At 37.7% G+C, this 27,480-nt stretch overlaps 1 protein-coding gene across 1 annotated transcript; it reads right to left on the reverse strand.

Annotated features, from left to right (window-relative positions):
* Positions 1-18,947: 18,947 nt before the first annotated feature.
* On the reverse strand, positions 18,948-19,535 carry LOC127732757 (ATP-dependent helicase wrn-1-like). The gene has a single exon (XM_052241949.1). It carries the CDS (start codon positions 19,533-19,535, stop codon positions 18,948-18,950), a length of 588 nt encoding a protein of 195 aa, XP_052097909.1.
* Between the last annotated feature and the right edge of the window lie 7,945 nt (positions 19,536-27,480).

Genomic DNA, 27,480 nt, shown 5'->3' on the forward strand with positions numbered 1-27,480 from the left:
TGCCAAGAAGTCTCAGTTTGTTGCTACAACCGGTGCAGGGTTCATGAACAAACTAATCAACGGATTACCCATGGAAATGCATCTGCCCGGACACAACTTTACCGGACCAGGGACTAAACTTAGCAAGCGACTACTCCCCGATGGCACCCCGAAGGCTTGGTCAAAACCCATTAATCGAGTTGACCAGGCTGCCTATCACCACGATCTCTGTTATGCCCAGCATAAGGATACCGCTTCACGCAACTCCATATGTGACAAAGCTATGCTAGCCTCGCTTAACACCATTCCCAACCCTACCACACGCGAACGCATGGACCGCAGCATCGTCGGACCCATCATCGGTACCAAAGCTCGATTCGGTCTGGGTATTAAAAAAAAAGTTCGCTGGACCGATGATTTAGCTGAGGAGTTGCACAAACCAGTTCGACGTAAGTTTCAGAAACGCCGTGTGGTAGTGGGTGGTGTGGATGAGACCTGGGCGGCCGACCTTGTTGATATGAGTGCCTTTTCCAGGGACAACAAGGGAAATAAGTTCATCCTGAGCATCATCGATGTCTTCTCCAAATATGGCTGGTTGATACCACTCAAAAACAAGAAGGGGGTGACGGTGCGGGATGCCTTTCAAGCGGTGTTCAAGGAGCGTATGCCCAAGAAGCTTTGGACAGACAAAGGCACTGAGTTTTACAACAAGGATGTAAATCAGCTGCTTCAAAAGCATGATATTGAGCTCTACTCCACCGAAAATGAGGAGAAGTCGAGTGTGGTTGAGCGCTGGAATCGCACTATGAAAGAGAAAATGTTCAAATATTTCTCGGCCAACTCTACACGCACCTACATCAATGTTTTGGATAATCTTGTTCGCCAGTACAATACCACCAAGCACCGATCCATCAAAATGACCCCTGTCGCCGCAAGTCATAAGGAGTATGAAAACAAGGTGTATTGGAACCTTTATGGCAGCATACCTCCCATGAAACCACCACGATTTCGTGCTGGCGACAAAGTCCGAATCACCAAGAAGAAAGGTACATTCGAGAAGGGATACACACCCCGCTGGACCGAGGAAGTATTCACCATTTCCCTAGTGTTGAACACTCAGCCGCCCACCTATCGCCTCAAGGATTTTAGTGGTGAGGAAATTCAGGGATCCTTCTATGAGCCCGAACTTCAAAAAACTGATCAAAACATCTACCGCATAGAGAAGATCCTCCGCAGGCGAACCAAGAACGGGATTAATGAGGTGTTTGTGAAGTGGAAGGGTTATCCTAAGAATTTTAACTCGTGGATCCCACAATCAGATCTACAATAATCCTCAACAACCTTTCCGGTCTCAACCTTGAGACTGGAAAGATTTGGAAAACTAAGCATGCTTCAATTCGACAAAAACCCTCAATGCATCCAAATCCGACTGTAGACGATCGTAAAGGGCTTTGGTGACGGGTTCATTGTCAGTTTCTGGGAGTGGGAGATTCAGCACGTGAAACTTTTGCATATCCAGCTCAGCATTTATCTTACCACCGTTGGTTAAGGCACATTTTGACTTATCGACTTTACTATCTTTTAGAGTCATCACTTTTTTTGTGAGTTCTCCGATTGATGAGTCATACTCCTTTTGCATTCGCTTGATGGTCCTCTGCATCTGTTTACACTCAGAATCTAATTTATCAATATCTTTCATACCATCTTTCAACTCTTGGGTTACCCACCGTTTTGTCACAGCATCCGAGCTGTCCTTGTGATGTCCTAGGCTAGTAATGCGATTGTCGTTCATATCCAAATCCTGCAGCATTCGCCAAAGGGATGCGCGCTTTCTTGCATGAGATCCAAACTTATCCATTTATTTATAGAGTGAGAAGACCGCGTCCTCTAGCGACTTCCCCGCCGACAGCATATTCAACACGTACATACAAAAGTGACCACACACCACCGAGCCTCGCTGCTGTAATTCATCCGTGCTATATCGAATTTCAGGCTGTAAGTAGTTCACCATCTCGTCAGGCGGTGGCAATCCATAGGAGTCAAAGTAATACTTTACCGGCCCACGTTTATACCAGCAGGTCCAATGCGTTCCAGGACCTTCCCAGCTATCGTGATTCAAGATTCCACATTCGATGCGGCGCGGGCTGTGTGGTAGGGTATCTCGCATAAACACCCCTCTGAAACTTAGGATTCTTAGGGCTGTGACGGCTCTCTCCAATTCCTTATTCGACAGGGGCTTGTGGGGAAGGATTAGTTTGTGCACCCGTATGCTGCTCATTTATTTAAGAACATTCTACGAGCGTGCGCCCCTACACCTTCCTGTGTTATACCTTGCTGAATCATTTCTCGCATTTCCGTCTGACCGGTAGGCAAAGTGGCTAGGGTTATTTCAAGCATAGCCTTATTACGAGCATCGATACGTTCCATTTCAGATATCCATCTTCTCTTTTCTTCATCTGACCATTGTTGTCTCTGACGTACGAAAGCCTTTGCTTTTCTTTCGAGATATTTCATTCTTCTCTGCGTTTTTCCCATACTTTATTTATAGCAGGCGATGTTGTTCTTCGATTTTATAACGCCCGTGAGCAAGGGTGCTAATTCCGTCGGGGAGAATGTGTCGCTTGGTATCTATGGCCGAGAGAGCGACTTTGTTAATTTCCTGGGTGTAGATCTGATTGCGGTAACTTCGGAAAATATTCATCGGCCGGTATATTTCCTGCTGGGTGTCAAGACATCTCTTATAGTTGTCAAAGGTAATATTTTGCTTGATGACAGCCTTTGTAACTCCCTTTGCTTTCTTGGTAGTGTCTCCATCATCCATTTTGTATGCATATAATTTTGGTCGGAGTCCCACAAAGCCAGTCATACTTTTTCCACCACATTCGTCCTTGAACATTCCAATTATCTTCTTATTGACGCCAGATGGAATTCCGGAGGGGTGGTTGGCTGGATAGTTTGAGGTATCAAATTTTTCCTGGACGTGGGGGGTAATATCTTTGTAAAAATCCTCGGTCTGAATTTCATAGGCCAAGCTATCTGTATCGGTAAACAGCAGCCGGGCGTTATCACCGTACATCTCCTGTATGAAACCGTAATGGAATTTATACATCAGGAGCTTTGAGATGTCTAGGATACATGCTCCCAAGTAGACTGGCTTGTCGAATTTCAGCTTGGTTCTTTTCATGTGAACGGCTGCCAGATTTTCATTGAATACGACCCGGCGATCAAAATTGGGCTTGGACACCAGTTTTAGGGCTTATTTTTCACTGTTCACCAGTCGAACATCGACCCTCTTTCGAATATTCTCCATCGTTTTTCCAAACACTGAGTTATTCATGAGTTTGTAGAAATCCTTCTCAGCATCGCTTGTAGCCAGAGCTCTGAGTTCGGTATTCAGATCGATATACGGTTTGAGCCAAGGGGATTGTTCAAATCTGATGATTCGATGAACCTTTTTCAAGATCATTCCCTGGGAAATATAGTATTGGAGGTTCTGATGATGAAGGGTATATTTTTTACGTTCACCCAAATGAGGTACCAATTTACGAACCCCGTCGATTTCCATGGCTTCCGGCGCGAGAGAGTAGTCGTTATGGCTATCGTGAAGGCGTTGAGGATATTCCATATCACTTTCTACTATCGCCGAATATTTATGATCTGCTGGATATTCCAACATCTCGTCGATCTCTTCTGGATCTGCCCATTCAAACCCTCCTGTGGGAAGGGGTTGTGCCATAGCCCACCCATATAAATTGTTTGCATCTAGGTAGGTCATAAACTTGGTTGGATGCGATGGATCGTAATTGCTCATATATGGATTATTGGCCTTTCCGAGTCGGTGAGATATCATGGCCACACCTCCCCTAGTCGCATTTTCAAACATCAATAGCATATCCGGATCGGTCAGAAGTTCCAGTCGGATCCTGGTGAATTTTAGCATCGCTTCGTAAGATAACCCTGAGGATGTGAAATAGTGTGCGGGATCGAGCTTGTGAGTTTTCATACAGTTATCCCTGAAATTCTCGAAAATATCTTCAAGTAAGGCCACATCACTTTCCAAGTAAAGATTGTGATAATCTCGCATCGTCCGGCAACCGAATTCCTTGAACACCAGCTGGGCGTGGGCGTAATCTTCATTGGAAATATGTTCACCGCTGAGTTTGTTGAAAAACGCCTCCTTAGGTGGTAGCTGTGTTTCCTCAAGCTTGGTGGGGCTATCTACATAATCGTATGGATATACCCCCTTCCTAATCATCAGTTCGGTGTGATCACCAAAACACTTCTGCGTGGCCTTGAATTTATCCTTGGTCAGATTCTTTGCCAAGTTTTCAATGGAGGAAAGTAGGAATCGCATGGAGTCAATAAACCTCATCTCAATATCTCCAACCTTCTTGGAGAAGCTGATATATTTCTCATCGGTGTTGGGGATACAGTTAATCTTTCCTTCCCCAAATCCTAACTCTTTCACGAATAGATGGGCGTCGTATCCACTCAAGTTATGAAATACAACCGGAACGAATTTGGGGAGCTTGAACGCTAGATTACACTCATTGTGTGCAGCACCGCGATATTTCCCCGTCAGATGATTGTGATCCCGAACCTTATCCCCACCCAAAGTATTACCACAAATGTGACAGAGTGTGCTCGCCGCGAAATTCTCATTATCTTCATCCGTCATTACCAGCACGATTTTGGTTTCATAGGTTTTGGCAATTTCTTCGATTTCCTTTTTCATACACTCCACAAATTTCTTGGCTGCATCTTCTCCACAGTAAACGACTGAATCTTTGTAGTCACCGTGGACGTATTTTATGCGGTAGCAGAATCCAGATGGCTGGTGCAGCTGATATGCCTTGGTGTAGGCTCGTGATGGATCTGGTTGGCAGGTGTCCATCTTTTCCGTAAAGCATTCAAAATCTGCATAGATTATGAACGGCACCCTCATCTGGCGTTGGTGGTTTCGGAAGCTGATGAACGTTCCTTCTTCCGGCATTTCGATCCTGACCGCCTTTTTCTGACTACAATACTCCATGTGATTGTCCAGAATATCCTGTCTGGAAAAGTGGCATAGGCACCTGCGGCAAAAGAAAAGCTCGTGACCGTGTTCCGAGATTTGCGAGCTCAGAAGGCGAGAAAGGCTTTTAATCCAGCAGTAGTGCTGTTTGTCGGGGCTGGTTAAGAAAAGAAGGTCTATGTTTTTCTCCCCGGTATTCTCAGATATTCTCAGGGGATATACTTGGAGATCCTCTTCCCCATCTTCACCTTTCTTCACACCATCGTATCCATAAACGTTGATGTTAAGATTTGTAATTTGCCTCTCAAATTTGTCTATGGCCTTAAGGGAAACCGGAAACTCGATCCCATCGAAATTTAGTTCACCTGCCCATGGTTTGTACTGGGTGACCCGATTTGCTGATTTCCGATCAACTTCCTCATTATGTAGGGCTGATAATATCGCCCACTGAAAGCATCGATCATCTTCATTTCTCACATTGATGATAGCTTTCTTTTGGCCGAGCTTCTGTGGGAGTGGAATGTAAGACTTCCCGGCGAGAGGTTTAAACTGGTTCAAGTGGATTTCTAGCTGATCGATCTTTCCAAATGTCCATATACTTGGCCATATTTTCCTTAACCTTCTCTGCCACGAGGGAAATCTCGAAATCAAGGTCTGATGATTGGGTGATCGTAACCTGATATGATCTGAAGGTGGGATATACGTAGATATTCTCTCCGGTTGCAGGGTTTGATTTCACTAACTCTACTGTTAATACTATCTGCACCTTCAATGCTTTCTTTTGGGTGAGGGTACTTTCGATTTCATTGGAAATGGTGCCTCGACTTATCTGAAAAAACGTTTCCAAATCATGCTGCTTGAGCGGTTTTATGACGACTGTGCCAAATACACCTTTCAATGCATCGCGCCTGTCAAAAATTTCTATTTCGTTTTCCACTGGAGCATTTTCGATATCCCGTTTCACCAGCTCAGTCAGAGCAGCTCTCGCGAGTCGGGAATAGTTGGTGATTCCCCGTCTTTTGGCAATGGTCCTCAGCTCCTTCTTGGTAAAGACCTTTTCGCGGGTAAATTTGTGGGCGGTTTTGGTCTCAATTAACTTAACCAATTCCCCCTTGGGTTTACTACTGTATCCCTTAAGTCCCTCCTCCTTCGCGATTTCTCGGAGTTCTTTCATGGTGGTTTTCACCACGATTTTCCCTCCGACTGGGGTATCCTCTTTCTCCTCCTGCTGGCGTGGTTCTTTGCTGTGTCTCCAGCAGAGTCCATCTTTCCCCGGTTTACTCTTGCAGAACTGTCCTTTCTTCCTCTTCAGCGAAGCGCCGCAAGTTTTTGGTTCTTCGGCAGTATCATTTTCAATATTTTGACGCACCTCCGCACCACAGTGCTGACACATTTTGGTCCTTTCGTCCATATTTTTTTCCATTTTGGGGTTGCTACAACACAGCTGCTTTTGGGGAGTTGGGGTACTATCTTTCATTTCCGCCTCATTCTCAAGAAAGAAATCTTTGAACTGATCCATATTCATATCAACACTATTGGATGCCATCCCTTTATTTATATCAATTTGGGGATGCTTCCTTCTAAGGTGTTTGGGGCTGGGGTATCTCTGACGTTTTGTGTAAAAGACATACTTGTATTTACCCTAGGATTACATCCTTCTAAGGTGTTTGGGTTTTGTGTAAAAGACATATTTGTATTTACCCTTAGACTAATTGAAACGTATTGCGTTTGCATTTTATGTTTGGGGTTGGGGGTCCTATGCTGGATTTGTGCTTAAAAATGGCAAGTGCGGCAGAATCGGCCTTTTGACACTACTTTGAAGTTTTTCCAAATTTTTCTTTCGTATACTATTTGTAAGTTATTCTCGATATGGACCCAATTTCAAAAACCTAGCTTTTACCGGTAAGAGTTTTAGAATAGGAATGGATTCCTTCACCCGAAATTTTCGTAATGGAATCGGTTTATTGATAAAACCAAATGTCAATAGACAGAAGAGGGCACTTCGAGATAAGTGTTCATTTCAACTTTGTGACTGTGCTGAATATGAACTGCCAGTGGAAGGGATCACTTGTACAATTATACCAGCGACCCCCTTAAAAGAACATTGTGCATTTCTTCCATGGAAAAAAACATCAATTAAAATCTATAGAGGCACTTTTAAGGAATAGTTATTGCTTCTTGCGGGTGTCTCTGACTTTATTTCTTGTTGCAGTGTCTTAGTTTTGCATCCTGTATCCTGGTTACTGCATCCTTGATTTTTTAAGGGCTGGCGCCGTTTTTCAACCTTATCTGTGGCAATAATGGTCCAAATAATGGCCGGTGCCTTCCATTCCTCATGAAATTCAAAAAACACTTTAAGAACCCATGATAAAACCTGTCGTGGGGCAGATAAAGTATATTTCCAAAAAAAAAAATATCATTCTTTCATTTCAATTTAACAATTGTATTATTCCACATGTTGTGTAATATTTATTTATTTTGTAAATGTTGCAAATTACCGGTCCACAGAATACAAACTTTGCAGAAGATATAGTAACACACATGTTACTTTGCCTACAATTGTGAGCACAGCCAATGTATACAAATAATCATGAGAAAAAATGTCTTCTCTTCTTCGTATTTTCTTAAATATTTAGAAATAACTCTCTGTATCATGGCAGTCATTCAGTCCTTCAACTGCTTGAAAAATCGTTTTGAAAATGTCAAAAACAAATCAGATCATTTTAATTTGTTAACTATTACAGGAATGTCAAAGTTACAAATGTTATATCCTAGTATAATTTGCAGGTTCTGTTCCTTTAAAAAATGTATAAAATCAAGTAGGGCTTTTATGTAGTGACGAACATATATTTTATTTGTTCAATAGCTGTATGTTAGTTAAACCAGTAATCTTTCTAGCCTCGATCTGAATGTCAACTCTTGGGATAACATATCTGTAAAAACTATTTGATTTTGACCTAGCTGCTATCTGAATGATGTTGCTATTCCTGACCAAGCCTGTTGTTTCTAAATCGAAAAGCACTTTGCATTCTGTGCCATCCAGATTCAAAGGAAGTGGAATTTCTGTAATTTGCTCAGGGTCCTGTTGAAAATTAAATTCCATTTGAGATCCACATGTTTTTCCTTCGCTTACCATATGTTTACGCTCATTCTTATTGCGGTTTTCTTCTTTAGCTGGTTCAAAACAACAGGAAAACAACAAGGTCAATAAAACGCTTGTAATATATGGCGTATTTAAAAACGCTATATTGACGTAATTAAATTCAAAATTTCAGTAAGAGTTATCTCTTCTTAGGTGTACGGTACCCCCTTAAATTAAAAAGCGGTCGATTTTAGGTTAAAACTTGTACAATATTCTGTAAAATGTGATAGATTTCAGGGGGTAGACCTTGTGTATGGGAAAAAAAGTAAAATCACAAAAATACTGAACTCCGAGGAAAATTCAATCGGAAAGTCCCTAATCACAATGCAAAATCAAATGACAAAACACATCAAAAACGAATGGACAACAACTGTCATATTCATGGCTTGGTACAGGCATTTTCAATTGGTTTTATAGCGCTCAACCTCTCACTTGTACGACAGTCTTATCAAATTCCGTTATATTTACAACGATGTGTGAACAAAACAGACATAATAAATAAAATAGTCAAAATATGGGTACAGCAGTCATCACTGTGTTGCAATTTTAAAAGGAACAATTTTACAAATAAGCACAAAAGCATCTATCAAATTAAAAACACATTCGTTGCTTCGCGTGTCTGACGTCAGAATATTTATACGTCACATAGGAAAATTTTGTCGTTCAATGTTTATACAAAACAATTTTATAATTTCAGAAATAGACCGATATTTAAAATTGTCCAAAAGTTCTTTAGAATTTCTAAGAATCCACAAATGGTTAATACCTCTACCTGATTAAAATAATGTTGTCGTTCGTCGTTCAACGTATTTTCTAAATTATATTCTAACATGACGTTCTTCAAACGCTCTAAGTACACACCCGTGGTAAAATATGAATATATTGGTTGGGCTGTTCCGATCGTACTCCCGCGTCATCTGCTTTTTTATGAATGAGCTACCCGACGTCATAGAACGATGACGAAAGAATATAAGCATTTTACGGGAACATACACGCTTGTGAAACCGAAAATCATCACAACAAGGAATCGTAAACAAACGATGCTAAAATGTGTTATATAAGCCATTTTTTTGTATACATATAAGACATTTAAGTACAATTATCATTTAGATTCATCCAAACCTATCTAAATATGTTATTGTAAATAGCTTAAGCATGTCATTTATTTAGTTTGCTTCGGTCTTTTACGTCAATTTAATAGTGCGTTTATTTATGGGAACGGCAAATAATGCCTTCATCTAGAGCGCTTCGATCCAAAACATTTGCCGTATTTGTCCTATTAGAATCGAAATAATTCATGAGGGCTTGAATATATCGTGATTTTACCACGGGTTGTCCCTTTATGCCGATATTTTACCCCTCGCTATCGCTCAGGGTAAAATATTTGTCATAAAGGGCCAACCCGTAGCGAGGGGTAAAATATCGGCATAAAGGGACAACCCGTGGTAAAATCACGATATATCGCTCAGGGTAAAATATTTGTCATAAAGGGCCAACCCGTGGTAAAATCACGATATATTCAAGCCCCCATGAAATATTTCTTAAATAGAACTATAACATAATGACTTATAATAGAACAATAACATAATGACGGGATCTTTTGAAGTACAGAGTAACGATTGATTGTTGGTTGCTTAACGTCCAGTGGCAAATAGTTAGCCTTGCAACAGGTCACCTACGGACCCCTCAAAGAGTTGTTGCAAGGGTTCTTAACGTGCAGAGAGCGTGGCACTCTCTTTACACGAGGCATCGGATTTAACGTCCCCATTCTGACCGGACGTGGCTGCAAATTTGTACATCCCGCACAGCCAAACGGACGCCCAACTTTAGCAAGGGTTTAACTGCCGGTCGGAGGAAGACCAATGGTGACCATACTTCTATTCCCCAGTCACCCTTGGGGGCGCCGATCCATCATCCATGATGGCCGCCAGCAGGGGACTTAGTTTAACATAGGACCCTATGAGAAATACATACAAATGTTTTCTTCATAAGAACCAATGAAACACAAAAAGTCGCAAATACAAAACACACCAGCAAAAATGACAGATAATACAAACACATTGACGGGATGCATAAGACACTGTTACAAATGTATTGGAGGTCATTTGTGAAAAACTAAGGATTTGCTTATCCTAGGAATAGATTACCTTAGCCTTATTAGCTATTTGGCACAATTTTTTGGAATTTTGGGTCACCAATGCTCTTCAAATTAGCATTTGTTTGGCTGTGTAACTATTTTGATCTGAGTGTCACTTATGAGTCTTATGTAAACGAAACGCGCGTCTGGCGTATCAAATTATAATGCTGGTACTTTTGATAACTATTTACACTAATGTGTCCATGCCACTGCTGGTGGACGTTTCGTCCCCGAGGGTATCACCAGCCCATTAGTCAGCACTTTGGTGTGACATGAATATCAATTATATGGTCATTTTAATAAATTTCCTGTTGACAAAACTTAATGATTTTCTTATTCCAGGATAAATATTTTCAAAATAAAACAGGTGATAAGATTGCCTCTGTATTTCAAAAGAATTATACTGAGTAAAACCGGGGAAAAAATCGTACGGATAAGGGACAAGAATTTCCAGCAGAAAAGAAACTCTTTATTTAAAAGTAATGGTGCCCGCCATTTTTCGGCTCAAAATTAACTTCACGCAAATAATGCTGAAAGGATCTTACAAACCATAAACAAATAAAATGTTTCGGTTATTCACTAAGAACAAAACATACATATATCAACAATTTGCAAAATTTATCAAAAAGCTTTAATGATACTCCTCATAAGTTACAAAACATTGCACCTGAAGACGTTAATTTAGACAACGAGAATGATATATGGGGGGAAATGTAATAAGGTATAACAGAACAAAAAAAAACAAGAGCGTTGTCAATTTAATGGAACATTTCGACTTTTACACAAGTGAGAGGTCAAGCTAGCTATACATCCAGGTTTATCCACCATTTAATTTAATGATCGTACTTAAGTGATTGCTTAAATGAGAGAAACATCATACTTATAGAGCAGAAGAAGTAAGTTGACCTGTAATAAAATCTTCCACCATCAATGATGTTTGATAGATACACCATCATCGGAGGTATACAACTACATAGAAAGCTTTGTAGAAATCCTTGACAACGGCATTTGAATGCATACTTGTTGAGTTTACTGTTCCGACAGGTTTAGAGAGTAGACCATATGCCCATACTTGTGGATGTGTTTCTAAAGTGCCGAAATGTTTGAGACTGCTTGGAATTTAATCAAATCTTGGCAAACAATTTATGGGTAATGGATTAAAAAATATAATGAGGAACTTACAAGAGGAACTTACAAATGTTTGGTCCCTAAAGTCATAGAGTTTTACTACATTAATTTGTATAACAGCAATACACGAAACCCTGAATGAACTCTTGGTTTAGATTGATTGATTGATTGATTGTTGGTTGCTTAACGTCCAGTGGCAAATATTTCATGCATATTCAGGACGAGAACAAGTTCACAATAAATACAATAGGTAGGTTCTGTAATAGATTAAGGGATTAAGGTCGGAGAAATTAAGACTGCCACGGAAAATGAGGGTATATTGGATAGGGACAGAAATTTAGCCTTGCAACAGGTCACCTACGGACCCCTCAAAGAGTTGTTGCAAGGGTTCTTGACGTGCAAAGAGCGTGGCACTCTCTTTACACGAGGCATCGGATTTAACGTCCCCATTCTGACCGGACGTGGCTGCAAATTTGTACATCCCGCACAGCCAAACGGACGCCCCACTTTAGCACGGGTTTTACTGCCGGTCGGAGGAAGACCAATGGTGACCATACTTCTATTCCCCAGTTACCCTTGGGGGCTCTTGGTTTTGATAAATTGTGACAACTTGTGGAAATGCAGGATGCACTGGAACAACTTTTAACAGAATTTGAGGTAAGTTTTTTTCTTCAATCAATTATCTGTCGAATCTGAATATTCATAAAAACCACTTCATACACATCTAACATAATTGATGAAAGAAATATTGACCAGAAAAATCGTCCGCGATCTTTGATGTACCTTACTGCAGTTACGAATATAACATTATATATAGCGGTGTATATGCTATGCAAAACATTCCGATTTGAGATTGCTTGGCAAACAGTATAAGCGGATAAAAGTATTACTGAAAAGCCTGAATGCGTTAATGTAGAAATTCAAGTAGGTAACACAAAAAAAAAAATGTTAAGGGTAATTTAAGTTCTTGATCTTGAAATCATCTATATAGTTTTATAATTTGCACATTACAGTATTTTTTCGGGTTTTTTTTTAAACACGCGAGCTTTTTCTTCTTGGGTTTCATCTTCTAAGTATAAGGAATCAATTACAATTTTTCTAATCAATTTAATTACAATCTTTTGTATTTAACTCAGTTTTCTATATGCATGCGAGAGTAATTTACAAAGGACTATAATAAGATATCCTGGATTGGTCCTGGGCCCCGATTGATTTTAATATAATTACTTATGGTACAGCACGATGTGAGGATATTGAATATGTAACTCCAATCACACTAATTGGACTTGCCCTGACTGAAATCAAAGTTATACTCAATTGGTCCTCGACCCGATGGATTTTAATATATGTTCTTTTTCGGTACTTGCTGCGAAATACCATCCTACACCACACATGACCTACGGTTAGACTCGGGAGATGTTGTAATTAATTAATGGCTATTATTTATTTTTTATTATTATTATTGATTGATTGTTTGTTGGTTGCCTAACCTCCAGTGGCAAATATTTCATGCATGTTCAGGACGAAAACAAGTTAACAATAAATACGAGGTAGGTCTTGTCATAATAGAGGCCATTCGGGATGAAGGTCGGGGAAATTTGGACTGCCACTGGAAAATGAGGGTATTTTGGATAGGGACAGAAATTTTGCCTTGCAACAGGCCACCTACGGACCCCTCAAAGAGTTGTTGCAAGGGTTCTTAACGTGCAAAAAGTGTGGCACTCTCTTTACACGAGGCATCGGATTTAACGTCCCAATTCTGACTGGACGTGACTGCGAACTTGATACATAAGAGAGGGACGAAAGATACGAGAGGGACAGTCAAACTCAAAAATCGAAAATAAACTGACAACGCCAGGGCTAAATAAGACAAACAGACAAACAATAGTACACACAACATAGAAAACTAAAGAATAAGCAACACGAACCCCACCAAAAACTAGGGGTGATCTCAGGTGCTCCGAAAGGGTAAGCAGATCCTGCTCCACATGTGGCGCCTATCCTTCTCCACGTGTGATACATCCCGCACAGACAAACGGACGCCAACTTCGGCAAGCGTTTTTCTGCCGGTCGGGATAAGACCAAGTGACCATATTTCGTTTCCCCAGTCATCCTTGGGGATTTGAATTTATTGAACCATAAAATTAATTTTTGACTCGTCACATTAAATAATCAGCGAAGCGGATTATTTAAAATGTGAAGAGTCAAAAATTAATTTTATGGTTCAGTAAATTCAAAATAAATTATTGCCATTCATTATAAATGAATTTCTATCAAAAATAAAGGCTCAAAGAACTGTTTATATTATTTAAATTATCAATAACAACGTACACACATGTTGGCGTATGAATATACAACGTCAGAGTGGGCGTGTCGCCATAAAAATTGACATTGAAAATAAAAGTAACGTTTTTAACCAATCAGAAGAAAGTAAATATACCAAATTTATTTATTCCCAGATGTAAGAATAGTCATCCATTCAAATTTGATAAAACTATATAAACTATACTGTGCAGACAATGTCTTCTCTCCTCTCAGTGACTCAACTCAGTATCAAGTGTTGAATGCATGAGAAGCATCAAAAAGGAAGTATTTTAAGATCCTTTACTCTTAAACTGATGTAATGGGATGAAATTGTTACAATAGTCATCAAATGGTACCAGGCTTATAATTTAATACGCCAGACGCGCGTTTCGTCTGCATAAGACTCATCAGTGAAGCTCAGATCAAAATAGTTATAAAGCCAAACAAGTACAAAGTTGAAGAGCATTGAGGACCCAAAATTCCAAAAGGTTGTGCCAAATACGGCGAAGGTAATCTATGCCTGGGATAAGAAAATCCTTCGTATTTCGAAAAATTCATACTTGCAACCTTCAAGCAGTTGAAATGTCCTTAAAAATTACACAGGGTTCTTTGTGATTAGCCAGACCACACAACTATGGGGAAAATCAGTGTAAGATAATTAAGAAACACCATGGTATTAACTCTGCAAATATTACTTAACACAGTAGGGCAATTATTTGACATATTTCTGATTTAACAATGTAAACAAACAAGTACAACTAAAGGCTCCCTGCTATCATTATCTGAACCAAACTAGACACATAATTGTGTAATTATCCTAAGAGATGTAGAAAGACTGACCATACAATAGTATAATAAAAAATAAAAGTACATGCATCAAGAGCAACAAAATGAAAGGGTCTCCTTAAATCATCAATCCAATTGTAAAGGCTTGAATGTTTAATTTACACAAGTGACATTTTTTACATAATATACATGTACATGTATATATTATGCATTCAGCATTGTAAACACACAAGTGTCTTAGTGACAATCAAGTTGTTTGAAGAATACACACTGGCAATCTTACTACATCTTGCAAATAATATATACGGGGTATATGTTTAGATAAACCAACAAATAAAACAATTATTTGAAGGGATTTTGTTTAGTTTAAAACAAATAAAATAATTCTCAATACAAACTAAGCACTTACATGGTATTCATTTCAATCTAATTAAAATTAAATCTCCGCACTTGCTCCTCGTTGTTTATATGTCGCGCGTGGGAGATCTAACAACAGCCGCTTGAGGGTCATGTCTAGGGTCAAATTTGCTGTAGCCAATCAGCGAAGGTGCTACAAAGTGTTAGGGTATTGGACTGCCATAGGAGTCTTAGTAGCGTCCAGAGGTCTTCCGAATGTATATAAACAAAAATGGCAGCCCCCATGCGAAAAATGTTTCGTAACATACAACTGTAATAATAGTTTGTATTATTGCCTTCCGAGGTCAAAATGGCATCAAGTGAAGTATGCACCCCAAGGAAAATATCAGTAAGAACAAACATTTGTGTTTTATGCGGTTTTCTTTCATCTAGATAGAAATCTCCTCAACGGGAGAACGTGTTGAAAAAAAAACTGTTCAAACTGAAACTTCAGCAGAACTGAGAGAGAATCGCAATGATTTCTAGTGTTGTTACTGGTTTTGAAGTAAACGCCGAAGTAGACAAGGACAATGGCGTCTGTATTAAATGTTTTAGAAAAGTCCAACAGTCAATCAAATTGAAGAAAGATGCATTAAAAATGCAAGAAGAACTAAGTGACTAACTTCGGGTGTCTTATCACCTGACCAATCAGAAAGATTAATTGCTATTAGATTTGTAAATCTACAAGGTGGAACAAACAATAATATAAGCTTACATGAATACTTAGAGATGTTGAACAAGGATACAAAAGTAACATGTTCAGGACATCAGACAAAGGAAAGTATCCTTCAACACTCTAAAGAGTATCCTCACCTAGTTAATTTTGCAAGCCATTTTGATAACATTACAAATTTAACAGGAAAGAAGGGGTTCCACCATATACCGTCATACCAAGCTGATGTTCAGAAAATTGCAAAAGACCTACTACAAGAAAATGTACTAACATATAAAACTTCAAGAATAATTCAGTGCAAGAAGCTAAATAAAGACAAAAACCCATTTGACAGTGCATTTATAGGACTTCGTACATTAATTCATCGACATCAACCAACAGTCCCCTTCCATCGCCTTCGAAACCCACATATTTGAAAAATATTGCTTGGAATTATATTATTGTGAATAAAGTGTGCAGGTTTAATTTTCTCTTTAAGTCATAACCTTAATTAGTTGGTACTTTTTTTAGTAGTTTGTTGCTGATATTTAAAAAAATGTGTGTAATAAGTCAATGAGACATCAACCCAACAACAAAGTAATGAAATACTTTCAGTTTAGTCATGTTAGTTGCAGAATATCATGGTCATTTTGATTAGGCAGCATAACTACCTACAAAAACATGTTTATAAAAATGTGGCATGATTTCTAATGAGACAACTATTCAAAAGGGACCAACTTATTTTTCTGTATTTTAGTTCACAGTTCCACCTCTGACTTTGAGTAAAACCTATAGCAAGCTGTTCAAAGGCCCGAAATGACTTTATGCAAACATCAAGCACGTTTGTACAAAACAACAATGAGATAAAAACCAAACTTTTACAGATTTGTTCACAAGGAGACCAGAATGCGGATATTTACCCTATATGTACATGTAAAGAGCTGTTGATAAAACTTATACAAGGTGGTTTGGTTAAATGTGCTTTCCTGAGTGATGAAGTAATTAGTGCACATTATTTGGTTCAATTTCTATCTTAGTCAAATTAAACACAGTAACTTAATATAATAAAATGCTCCGCTGGGCGCAGCTTGATACGACCACAGAGGTTGAACCCTGAACAGTTGGGGCAAGTATGGACACAATATTCAAGCTTGATACAGCACTGAATTTGGATTGTGATTAGATATTTGACACAGCATAGGTTTCTGACACAGAATGAATGTTGTCTAAGAACTTATAAATTTTTAATTTACCTATTCAAACCATATCATTATTATTTGCTTTTATATATAAATCAGAAATAACAAATTTAAAATGGAAAATTTTAAAGAAAAAAAATGAAAAAAAAAATCCCCCCACCAAAATTTTTGAACCCCCTTATGATTCATCACCCCCAAACTCAATTCCAGCCTTCCCTTTGTGGTATGGTACCTTGCTGTACAATTTCAGATAGATCCATACACTTGAACACAAGTTATTGACTAGAAACTACAAAAATGCTTGTTTTTTGGCCCCTTTTTGGTTCAAAATTCCTAAACATTTAGGGAAATTACCCCCAAACTCAAACCCAGCTTTCTCTTTGTGATATGGAACCTTGTAGTACAATTTCAGAAAGATCCATACACTTACACTTACAAGTTATTGTCATGAAATTAGAAAAATGCTTGTTTTTTGCCCCCTAACTACTAAAATTTTGAGACAATTACCCCCAAAATCAATCCCAGCCTTCCCTTTGTGATATGGAACCTTGTGGTAAAATGTCAGAGAGATCCATACACTAACACACAAGTAATGTCTGGAAGTTACAAAAATGCTTATTTTTGGCCCCTAATTCCTGAACTGTTAGTACCATAACCCCCAAAATCAATCCCCGCCTTCCTTTTTTGGTATTGAACCTTATGGTAAAATTTCATGGAGATCCATTCAATTCACTTAAACTAAAGTTAGAGTGCGAAAACCAATGTGTCGTCGGACGACGACGCCAACGTGATACCAATATACAATCGCAAAAGTTTTTTGTGGTCGTATAAAAATGATGTGGTATTAAGTTTTTATTTGACTGTTTTCTTGATGAACACATTGGTCTTGAACAAAGTTGTAAGTAAGATATAGTCCCACTGCATGTTATTGTCTTGAATATGCATGAAATATTTGCCACTGAAACCCAAGTGAAGAAATCAATAATCAATCAACCTGTCAATGTTTATTTTGAGCAAAAATAATCATCCTCTATGTATACTGTTGGCTACACCAAGTTAAATACAATGAGTTTGCTATATAGAACAAATATAACATCATCAAGAACAATGAACAAAAAGGTCAAAGTCATACATGTCATATAAACCATGCTAAAACTTAGCACAAAAGGACATGCATCAATAGCAATAATTCTATACACCAAAGATAGTTGACTTGTTGATCAATAAACCATGAAAAGGCAAGGTCAGAAAGAACCAGACTGATTTTTATAGTTCGTTCCTGTGTTGTACTGTTACACCACTGTCCCAGGTTAGGATCCTGCTAACATGTTTAACCCCGCAACATTCTGTATGTATGTGCCTGTCCTAAGTCAGGAGCCTGTAATTCAGTGGTTGTCGTTTGTTTATGTGTTACATTTTTGTTTTTCGTTCATTTTTTGTACATCAATTAGGCCGTTAGTTTTCTTGTTTGAATTGTTTTACATTTGTCATTTCAGGGCCTTTTATAGCTGACTATGCGGTATCAGCTTTGCTCATTGTTGAAGGCCGTACAGTGACCTATACATGTAGTTGTTAATTTCTGTGTCATTTGGTCTCTTGTGGAGAGTTGTCTCATCATGCTCATTGGCTATCATACCACATCTTCTTTTTTATATAACATGTACATCTTACAATAATTCCACACCAAATATATTTTTCTGTTTGTTTATCATGTTTATAGTAATCGAGATGCAGACTCGACCCCGAATATATGCTTGTTTCATGAAATGAGGTCAAGATTAGGCGAATCTGCAACCATATCTGACAGACATGACAGACATGGTTTTCTCTTTTGAATTTTTTCATATTTTTCTGGTGGCTTTTGTAGCCGACTAAAGGCATGGGTTTTTCTCGTTGTACTACAATTGCTTATATCAAGTTATTGGAAAGTCTGGAGGGTAGTTGTCTGATTGGCAATCATACCGCATCTCTTTATTTTTAAGATGAAAACTAGTAAATATCTTATGATGTGTGTCATTCAGTTACTGTCTCTTTTGTTTTTATACGCTACATCTCTGTTTAGTCACATTGACAGCTGCAGGCATGACATGAACCCAGATCTAGAGTGGCAATACAGCAATTGTAAGGGGGTTAAAAGTCAAAAAATTTAAAGAGTCTAAAGTTTAAAGAAACCAGATACTGAAAAATTAAATAAATAAATATCAACTGTTTTAATCATCTTGTATTTCTAATAAAGCCATATCAAGATCTTCGATGTATTCATAGGCCGACAAATTGTAGTCTTCAGTATCGCTATCTGATACAGCAGAATCTTCTTGCTCCTCGAGCTCCTCAACAACTTGTTCTGACAGAAATAACTTCTCAAGAGGTAACATATCACAGGATTCACAATTACAAGACTTAGCACACAAGTCACAGCATGAATGTTTCCTGCTTTCTTTCTTCATCAAATCATCCAAGTCTGAATTTCTGAGGAAATTAAACATCAGATCCTTTCTCCTACAATCTTTAGCTTTAAGAATTGCCTTAACTTCCGGTTTCAACTTCTGCAAGTTGTATCCATTGTATAGGATAATGGCAACTGATGGATTTCCATCCCTCCCCACTCGCCCTATTTCTTGCAGCAAATCTACCAGATTATTTGGAGGTCCAAATAATACCACTCCACTACACTTTTTTACATCTAAACCCATTCCCAGGGCACTGGTTGACAAAATAAGTCTCAAAACACTACTTTCCTCCTCCAATGCATTAATAGTAATGTTTTTGTTAACATCTGGAGTTTCAGAATGGAACATCTCAATATACTTGGCACAATGTGGCAATTCTGTTACAATGTATTTATAAAGTTTGGAAGTGTCATTTATCGATGAACAATACAAAAGTGTACGTGGGAAGTTCTGTCTTTTTTCCTCTAATGCATCTACTAATCATGTCATTCCCATTTCAATTCCATTTTTAATTTTGGAAGATACTAGTTTAATATTAGACTTGTTTGGTGATAAATTAATTTCTGTTGTGTCCTCCGCTAGCTGCAATATTTTCATGACTTTTTTCCTAAAGCTTACAGTGCAAGTTCCACTCAAAGCCAATATTGTAGCATTGGGAAAGAGTGATCTTAGTTCAATTACATTTAAAAACCATTTTCGGAAAGCCTCTTTTCTGTCTCCTTCATCTTGGCCCCTGAAAGAAAAATAGAAATAAGTACATCTATAAAAACTTTTATTAAAGGTAAATATCAGCACCTCTTGCCTAGTTTGTTAATTCTTATGGCAAAACAAAAATAAATACATGTATGTGCATGTCCATATTGTTATGTAACAGCCTATCATTCAGTGGTTGTTGTTGGTTGCTGTCTAGCACATTTGTTTAGGGTTTTATTTTTCATACATTCTCATAATTACATTGTAATGGTTCAACAATTTGCAAGTAGTGGTCTTAAAAGAGCTTACTTTTTAGTATTAGGTTATCTCGTTCTTGAAAGCTGTACAGTTCTGTACCAGTGGTCTTAATTTTTTACTTCTATATTTTTGAAAATCTAAAATTCATAAAAATGGGAAGGGAGTACACATCAATATATAGAAACAATTCATCAAAGTTTCATGCAAATTCGTTGTATAGTTTTTGAGTTACTGTCTGACATGTTGACGATTGACAGACAGTCACAGGTTATGGGGAGGGTTGGGATCCCGCTAACATGTTTAACCCTGCCACATTCTGTATAGTGCCTGTCCCAAGTCAGTAGCCTGTAATTTAGTAGTTGTCATTTGATTATGTGTTACATATTTGTTTTTTTCGTTCATTTTTTGTGCATAAATTAGGCTGTTTGTTTTCTGGTTTGAATTGTTTTACATTGTCATTTCGGGGCCTTTGATAGCTGACTATGCGGTATGGGCTTTGCTCATTGTTGAAGGCCGTACGGTGACCTATAGTTGTTTATTTCTGTGTCATTTGGTCTCTTGTGGAGAGTTGTCTCATTGGCAATCCTACCACTATTCTTTTTTATATAGACAACGGTATACCATAATACGTCCTGTACGAATAGAAATGAACATGGGGAATCCACTTACCAAATTGCTATTGTGTGAAACTCATCAATTACAATCAACTTAATGTTCAACTTCTTTAGACAAGTTCTCCAATAGGGATCAACCAATGTTTCTGAAGATGCAAAAATGACATCTATCAACCCCTCTTTGATTCGATCGTCACTCTGGGGGAGATGATCCTAAAATGCAAAAAAAAATGTAGGTGGGCAGTCTCCAAAAAGACATCTTTCTATGATAACTTCTATAATTTAAATGTACTGTGGATTCATTAATATTTGTTGCATACCAATTTTCGTGGATTTCGTGGGTACAGGGGAACCACGAATTTAAATATTCAACGAATTACAAATTTTCTAAAGGAATGTATCCAGACTTTGCCAAAACCACGAAATCAAATATCCATGAATATGCAAGTTTTCCTCAAACCACGAAAATTGGTTTCCACGAATATAAATGAATCCACAGTACACTGTATAAATACCCTTTCTCCATTTCACTGTGTTTGATTAAAGATTGAAATCCAATGAAATTCTTATTGTTGTAAAGTCCAATACAGAAATGAATATAGCTGAGATTTCAATGAATGCATGGCATGTTTTCTCGATTTTGAAATGTTTCTGCCAATTTACCTGTTTGGCCATCCAACAAGGTCATTTAGACAGCACTTTTTCATATTTTTTTTTTATTTTTTCATTGTTTAACACAAATAACAATCTAATTTAATAATTAAGTTTCCCGCACGTTTCTGGGCCATGTAAAGCTGACTATGCTGTATGATTTCGCTCATTGTTGAAGGTCAGATGGTTACCTATAGTTGTAAACTTTGTCATTTGTTGTCTGTTGGAGAGTTGAGTTGGCAATTATACTTCAAGTCTTGTACATGTACGACATCTTCTTATTCTTATATGCATGTATATTTGTTTTGAGATAGATTATTAGTACATGTAATTAACTACAATTCCAATGGACTCTGGTGCTTCATTAATACAACATGTAGTATATATCTTTATACAAAGTATGAAAAACTAGCATTATGGCCAAAACGACTGTAAAATACTGGCAATATGACCGATGCAATCTGTTCTCGGTGAAATGAGACACATTTATGTGCTACATTTGTACCATGGCTACGATCTACTGCTTCTGCATTTTTTTTTAACTTTGCTCATGCATATCTAAGTTTCATATTACAATGTACTGCTTTGTTACTGTTAGTCATGTGTATGTGTTGATATACATTGTACTGAAGTTTATATGTATCATGATGTATGTTCCTGCAAATACATTTTATTTTATTTGATAAGGCATACATGTACATCTTTGCCTGGTCAGATGCGGATCCAGGACTATGGAAAAGGGGCCCTGCATCTAGGCACCATAAGGTGAGGGAATAACGTCTTAGCTAGAGGCATTGCATTATTATATAAGTAGCTCCAACATGTCCAACAGCATAGGCGGATCCAGGGCGCCTGGGCCCCCCTTTTGTGGGAAAAATTTAGTTGATTATATAGGGAATCACTGAAGCATGACTGGAGCGGCCCCCTCTTAGGTCAGTCGAATCCGGGTCCGTTCGCACCCAATCACGTTCGCCCCCTTTCACTTTCGCACCCTACACGTTCCATATCCATGAATATGCAAGTCCGTTCGCACCCTACACGTTCGCGCCCAATTTTTATTGGTTTTGTGTTTAATAATTTGTAAACGAGTTTTGGTAAGTGTATTGCTATAAATATATATTTTTTTTATTGTTTCTAAATAAAGTGAGATTCTGACAAGGTTTTTTTTTGTGTCATGGTAAATGGTAAATGTATTGCTATTAACATTTTTTTTTCATTGTTTTTAAATTAAGTGAGATTCTGACGACCAGTATTTTAGTTTTGTGTTGAATAATTTTTAATCATGTTTAGGTAAGTGTATTGCTCTATATATATCTATATATATACAAGTCTAAATTGAAAACAACGTTCAAACCTATGATTGCGTTGGATAAAAACCGCAATTTTTATACGTGTGCATGTAAAACAAATATATATATATATATATATATATATATAAATTATTTTTTTTCATTGTTTCTAAATAAAGTGAGATTCTGACAACGTTTTTTTAGGTGTTGATAAAATCTTAATCATGTTTTGGTAAGTGTATTGCTATAAATATTTCTTTTTTATTGTTTCAAAAGGAAATGGGATTCTGACAACGTTTTTTTTTATATGTTGAATAATTCGTAATCATGTTTTGGATAGTGTATTGCTATAAATATATGTTTTTTCATTGTTTATGAATAAAGTGAGATTCTGACACACATGAGATCAAAGGAGCCAAGCTGTTAAAAACAATTATCTTTCATGTTTTTTATTTAAAATCTTCAAAGTTTTACTCATACCAAGCTAAATACATGCAGTATTTACATTTAAAGCAAGTTAAAACAACCATGACAACAATCATGATTTTTAAACACCCAACAATAACATCATATTAGGCTGTGTATAAATACCAATTAGCAGTAATCATACATAATTAACATTTAATAATTAATCATCAAATCAATTTAAAACAATATTTCATTTAAAAATTCCCGAATTTTTATTTATGAAAATAAAAATATTTTACAAAACATCTAAAAATTTATCAGGTTTTTGAATAAAAAAAGGGTGCGAATGGACCTAGGGGGCGAACGTGTGGGGTGCGAACGTGTAGGGTGCGAACGTGTATTGGGCGCGAACGGACCCGATACCTAAGTGGGCCCCCTTACAAAAAGTTCTGGATCCGCCACTGTACAGGGGGATAACATGTCACTCCCTAACTGATTTCTCAGGTGTTATAAACATCTTTATTATACAGCACTGCCGACATAATAATTATAATATAAATTAGGTGTTTAATGGCATTAAATACTATAGTATAGACTATTCCATTTATCGAAGCCTTACTACCACTGCATGCTTAACGTTATACTATCCTTTGTATGCAGCAGTAATATTTCCAATGTGCGAGAGTTTTTCCACCTGGTCCTGCATCAGAGCTACTAAGGGACAACAGACTAAAACTTTCCAGTCAGAACTGTTTTCAATAACCTCCCGGACAACTGGAAGGTACAGTTGAAACGGCAGTGACTTGCCAAAACCAGTCGGGAGTACAGCCACGCAGTTCTTCTTGTTAACTAAACACTCTTAAATTTCCTTTTGCTCCTTCTTTATATCATTTATACCAAATTTTGGCAAAACTTTTGTCAAAACGTCGTCCGAACTGGGCGCATCCATGTTTTTTAACGATCCGATAATGGTATACAAGCCCGTCGCTGATTGGGTAATCGAAATTGATTTTCTGCACGCTGATTGGTCGGTCAAAGTTCACCAAATTTGACCCTAGACATGACCCTCAAGCGGCTGTTGTTAGATCTCCCACGCGCGACATATAAACAACGAGGAGCAAGTGCGGAGATTTAATTTTAATTAGATTGTGTTCATTTATAAATTATTCATTTCCTTCAAAATCTGACTGCTCAAATTACGCAAATGTACATGCACATATATATATTATCAAATATGCATAAACTTTACAAAAGCTTTGCTCATCATCAGACGGTCATCCTGGATCTCAGTTACTAAACATGGAAGAAGTTTTTTTACATAAACATTTTTTAATCTGGTGACTTGGTTATTAACGTAAGTCTCGTTATACAGAATGCCTATATTTTTATATGTTCATCTTCGCCCAGCCATACAAGCAACTTGCACTGCTTTAATCCCGTACAATACATAGTGAGATGAACTTGTAGGTAAATTCCTCTGCTCCCTTTTTCCTTTAAAACAAGATCTCCATTTTCATCTTTACCGACATCATATTTTCCAGATTCAAATAGTTGATCCAATGTTGACCAACTAGAAGAAGGCACTGGACACTTTATTTCTAGTAGAGTTTGTCCATAAAAAATTCCATCTGGACTTGCGGACAACCAGTTTTACCAGTTTTCCTGTTGCGACGCACAGATGCCTTTCTCTTGAACTTGATGTCAGAGTTTAGATACACTTTTGCATCTATTTCTCCCTGATGGCCATGTTTAGTATATTTATTTCCAACAAATTTTGGGTGTAAATGTTCACTTATAAAGTTCGTGCTGTTGTTTCCTTAACTGGCACTTTGTCAGCACTGCTGGCAGTTATTCTTGAGTGCAGCCACGTACTGACTCCCTGACTCGTCTGGATGTCTGGCTCTGCTGTTGAATCTGCATCTTTCTACAGCTGAAGACGGTTTTGGATCCTAATGAGTTTAAACTATATCCACTATGTCCTTACACGTTTTATCTTTCGGTTTAGTAGGTTCACATAAATTCCTGATTATTTTATATGTTCTTTCACCACAGGCTCTCAACAATATTGCTTCTTGTCCGCATTATGAATTTAGTCGGCCTCAAAATAGTGGTCCAGTCTTTCTGTATACTCTTTCCAACCTCTTTTTTCATTGGGGATTCCTTAATAAGACCATAGTTTGTTGGAATAACTATTAATGGTGCGTCGTCTCCTATTATTATTGCCTAAACATCCTTTGAAAAGAACCCCAAGGGTGACTGGGGTATAGAAGTATGGTCACCATTGGTCTTCCTCCGACCGGCAGTAAAACCCGTGCTAAAGTGGGGCGTCCGTTTGGCTGTGCGGGATGTACAAATTTGCAGCCACGTCCGGTCAGAATGGGGACGTAAAATCCGATGCCTCGTGTAAAGAGAGTGCCACGCTCTTTGCACGTTAAGAACCCTTGCAACAACTCTTTGAGGGGTCCGTAGGTGACCTGTTACAAGGCTAAATTTCTGTCCCTATCCAATATACCCTCATTTCCCGTGGCAGTCTAAATTTCTCCGACCTTAATCCCTTAATCTATTACAGATCCTACCTATTGTATTTATTGTGAACTTGTTCTCGTCCTGAATATGCATGAAATATTTGCCACTGGACGTTAAGCAACCAACAATCAATCAATCAATCCTTTGAAAAGTAGTTTATCCTCGTCGCAAATTGTGTTATAACTTTGGATGTACACATATAAATGAAACACATTTAAATTACTAATAATCTATTGACATATAACATGTTGATAGCAGTACAGCTAGAATGCAGAATAAATCAAAACTGTGAGAAAGCTTCCTATTGACTATTTAACTTGAATCAGATGTGTATAGTAAATATCTAACACTGATAACATGAATAATGTAATCATTGACCGGAGAACTGAGAATTAATATGTATGATCTGTCATAGATAATTACTTATAATAAACAGATTAAAGATAATGACTTTTATACTACACTAGCGTAACAAATTTACGGGAGTGCATAGTGGTGTCATAAATAATCTTAGTTGCCTGATCTGATTAGTTTTGAATTCCACATATTTAGTAAAACTTGTCTTGTCAATCATACATCTAATCGCTCTTCTTTTGTTCTCATCCACTGCTCCTTCCCATAGAGCGTGCAGTTGTTGATTTCATAGTCTGATAACAAAGGAGTGATCAGATTAAGAGCTAGTTTTTCTGGGGTCTTGGATGATTTAATTATTCTGTCTAGAATAATCTTGTTTACTTAGGCCATTTCTACAAGTAAAAGCAGGAAAGTCTTCGATGAGATATTTCATAAAGCATGTATGTACAAGACTTATTTTGGACATATAAAATTTAAGATTTGAGAGTATTTCTGTTTTATATCATCTGATGCATCTGTTGTAAATAAATAAAAAAAAATGATACTAAAGTAAATTCTAAATCTTTCTGATAGCAGATTTTAAAACATAGGCTTGTAGGATCCTGTAGTTACTCAACATTATTTCATTAAATATGTTTTTGACAGACTTCAACTGGTTAATAACAAAACTGGAAGTGATTTTATGTTCACCTAGGGCTTTTAATTTATGCCTTATAACACATGCTTAGAATCATGGATTTATGTTCTACTGATGCATTGTCAGTACTGTCGTCCATTGTCAAGGCAATCAATATTTTGTTCTATTTAAACCAGCTTCTCTCTCTCAACATGGCTATACATTGGAGGAAACTAAACCAGCCTTGTCATTGTTGTAGGTGTCACCCATGTCTATGCATTTACGCTTGTCTAGCTAGTTCATTAAGCCATGTATAATCCGAGAAAGGACGATTGTACTTGTCTATAGTATATTTCTTATCTTCTATTCTAATTGATTTATTCTCTGTAGGTTTAAAGATAATAGGAATTATATGCTAGGGTCTTTTGGGTTGCAATGCTGCATGTTGATTAGCCAGAGAGTTTTTTGACAGTGTGCCTGTATTAGACGGTGTCTGGAAGCAATTAACTGACCGGGAATGATGGAGTTTCCTCTAGGAGGAAGCAAACGAGATTGCTGGTTGATGGCTGTATCCTGATGTTCAAAAGAATCAATTTGGTCTTCACTGTCCTGCTTTGCTAAAAATCTCAAGACACAGTTATCAACAACATATTTAGCTTGTCGGTTACTGGTTCTGACAGAGATAGATTTAAGATCTCCAAATGTCCTTTCCTGGTTTTCTGGAAGAAGGGACCTTAAGCAAAATAGTCGATACATTTCAGGAAAATGAACTGTGAAGCTGTGGAAGTGTGAGCCATAAAATCTACCTTTTGTAAGTTTTTTAGGGTTGATGATGACATATTTGATCAAAATGGCAAAGAGAAAGCATTGGTTATATAATCTTA

The sequence above is a fragment of the Mytilus californianus genome, unplaced genomic scaffold (assembly GCF_021869535.1).
Source record: "Mytilus californianus isolate M0D057914Y unplaced genomic scaffold, xbMytCali1.0.p SCAF_27, whole genome shotgun sequence".
NCBI classification, from domain to species: Eukaryota; Metazoa; Mollusca; class Bivalvia; order Mytilida; family Mytilidae; genus Mytilus; species Mytilus californianus.

Coding starts and splice junctions, on each gene's coding strand:
- LOC127732757 (XM_052241949.1), bottom strand. CDS start 19,535: ATGTTCCATTCTGAAACTCCAGATGTTAACAAAAACATTACTATTAAT.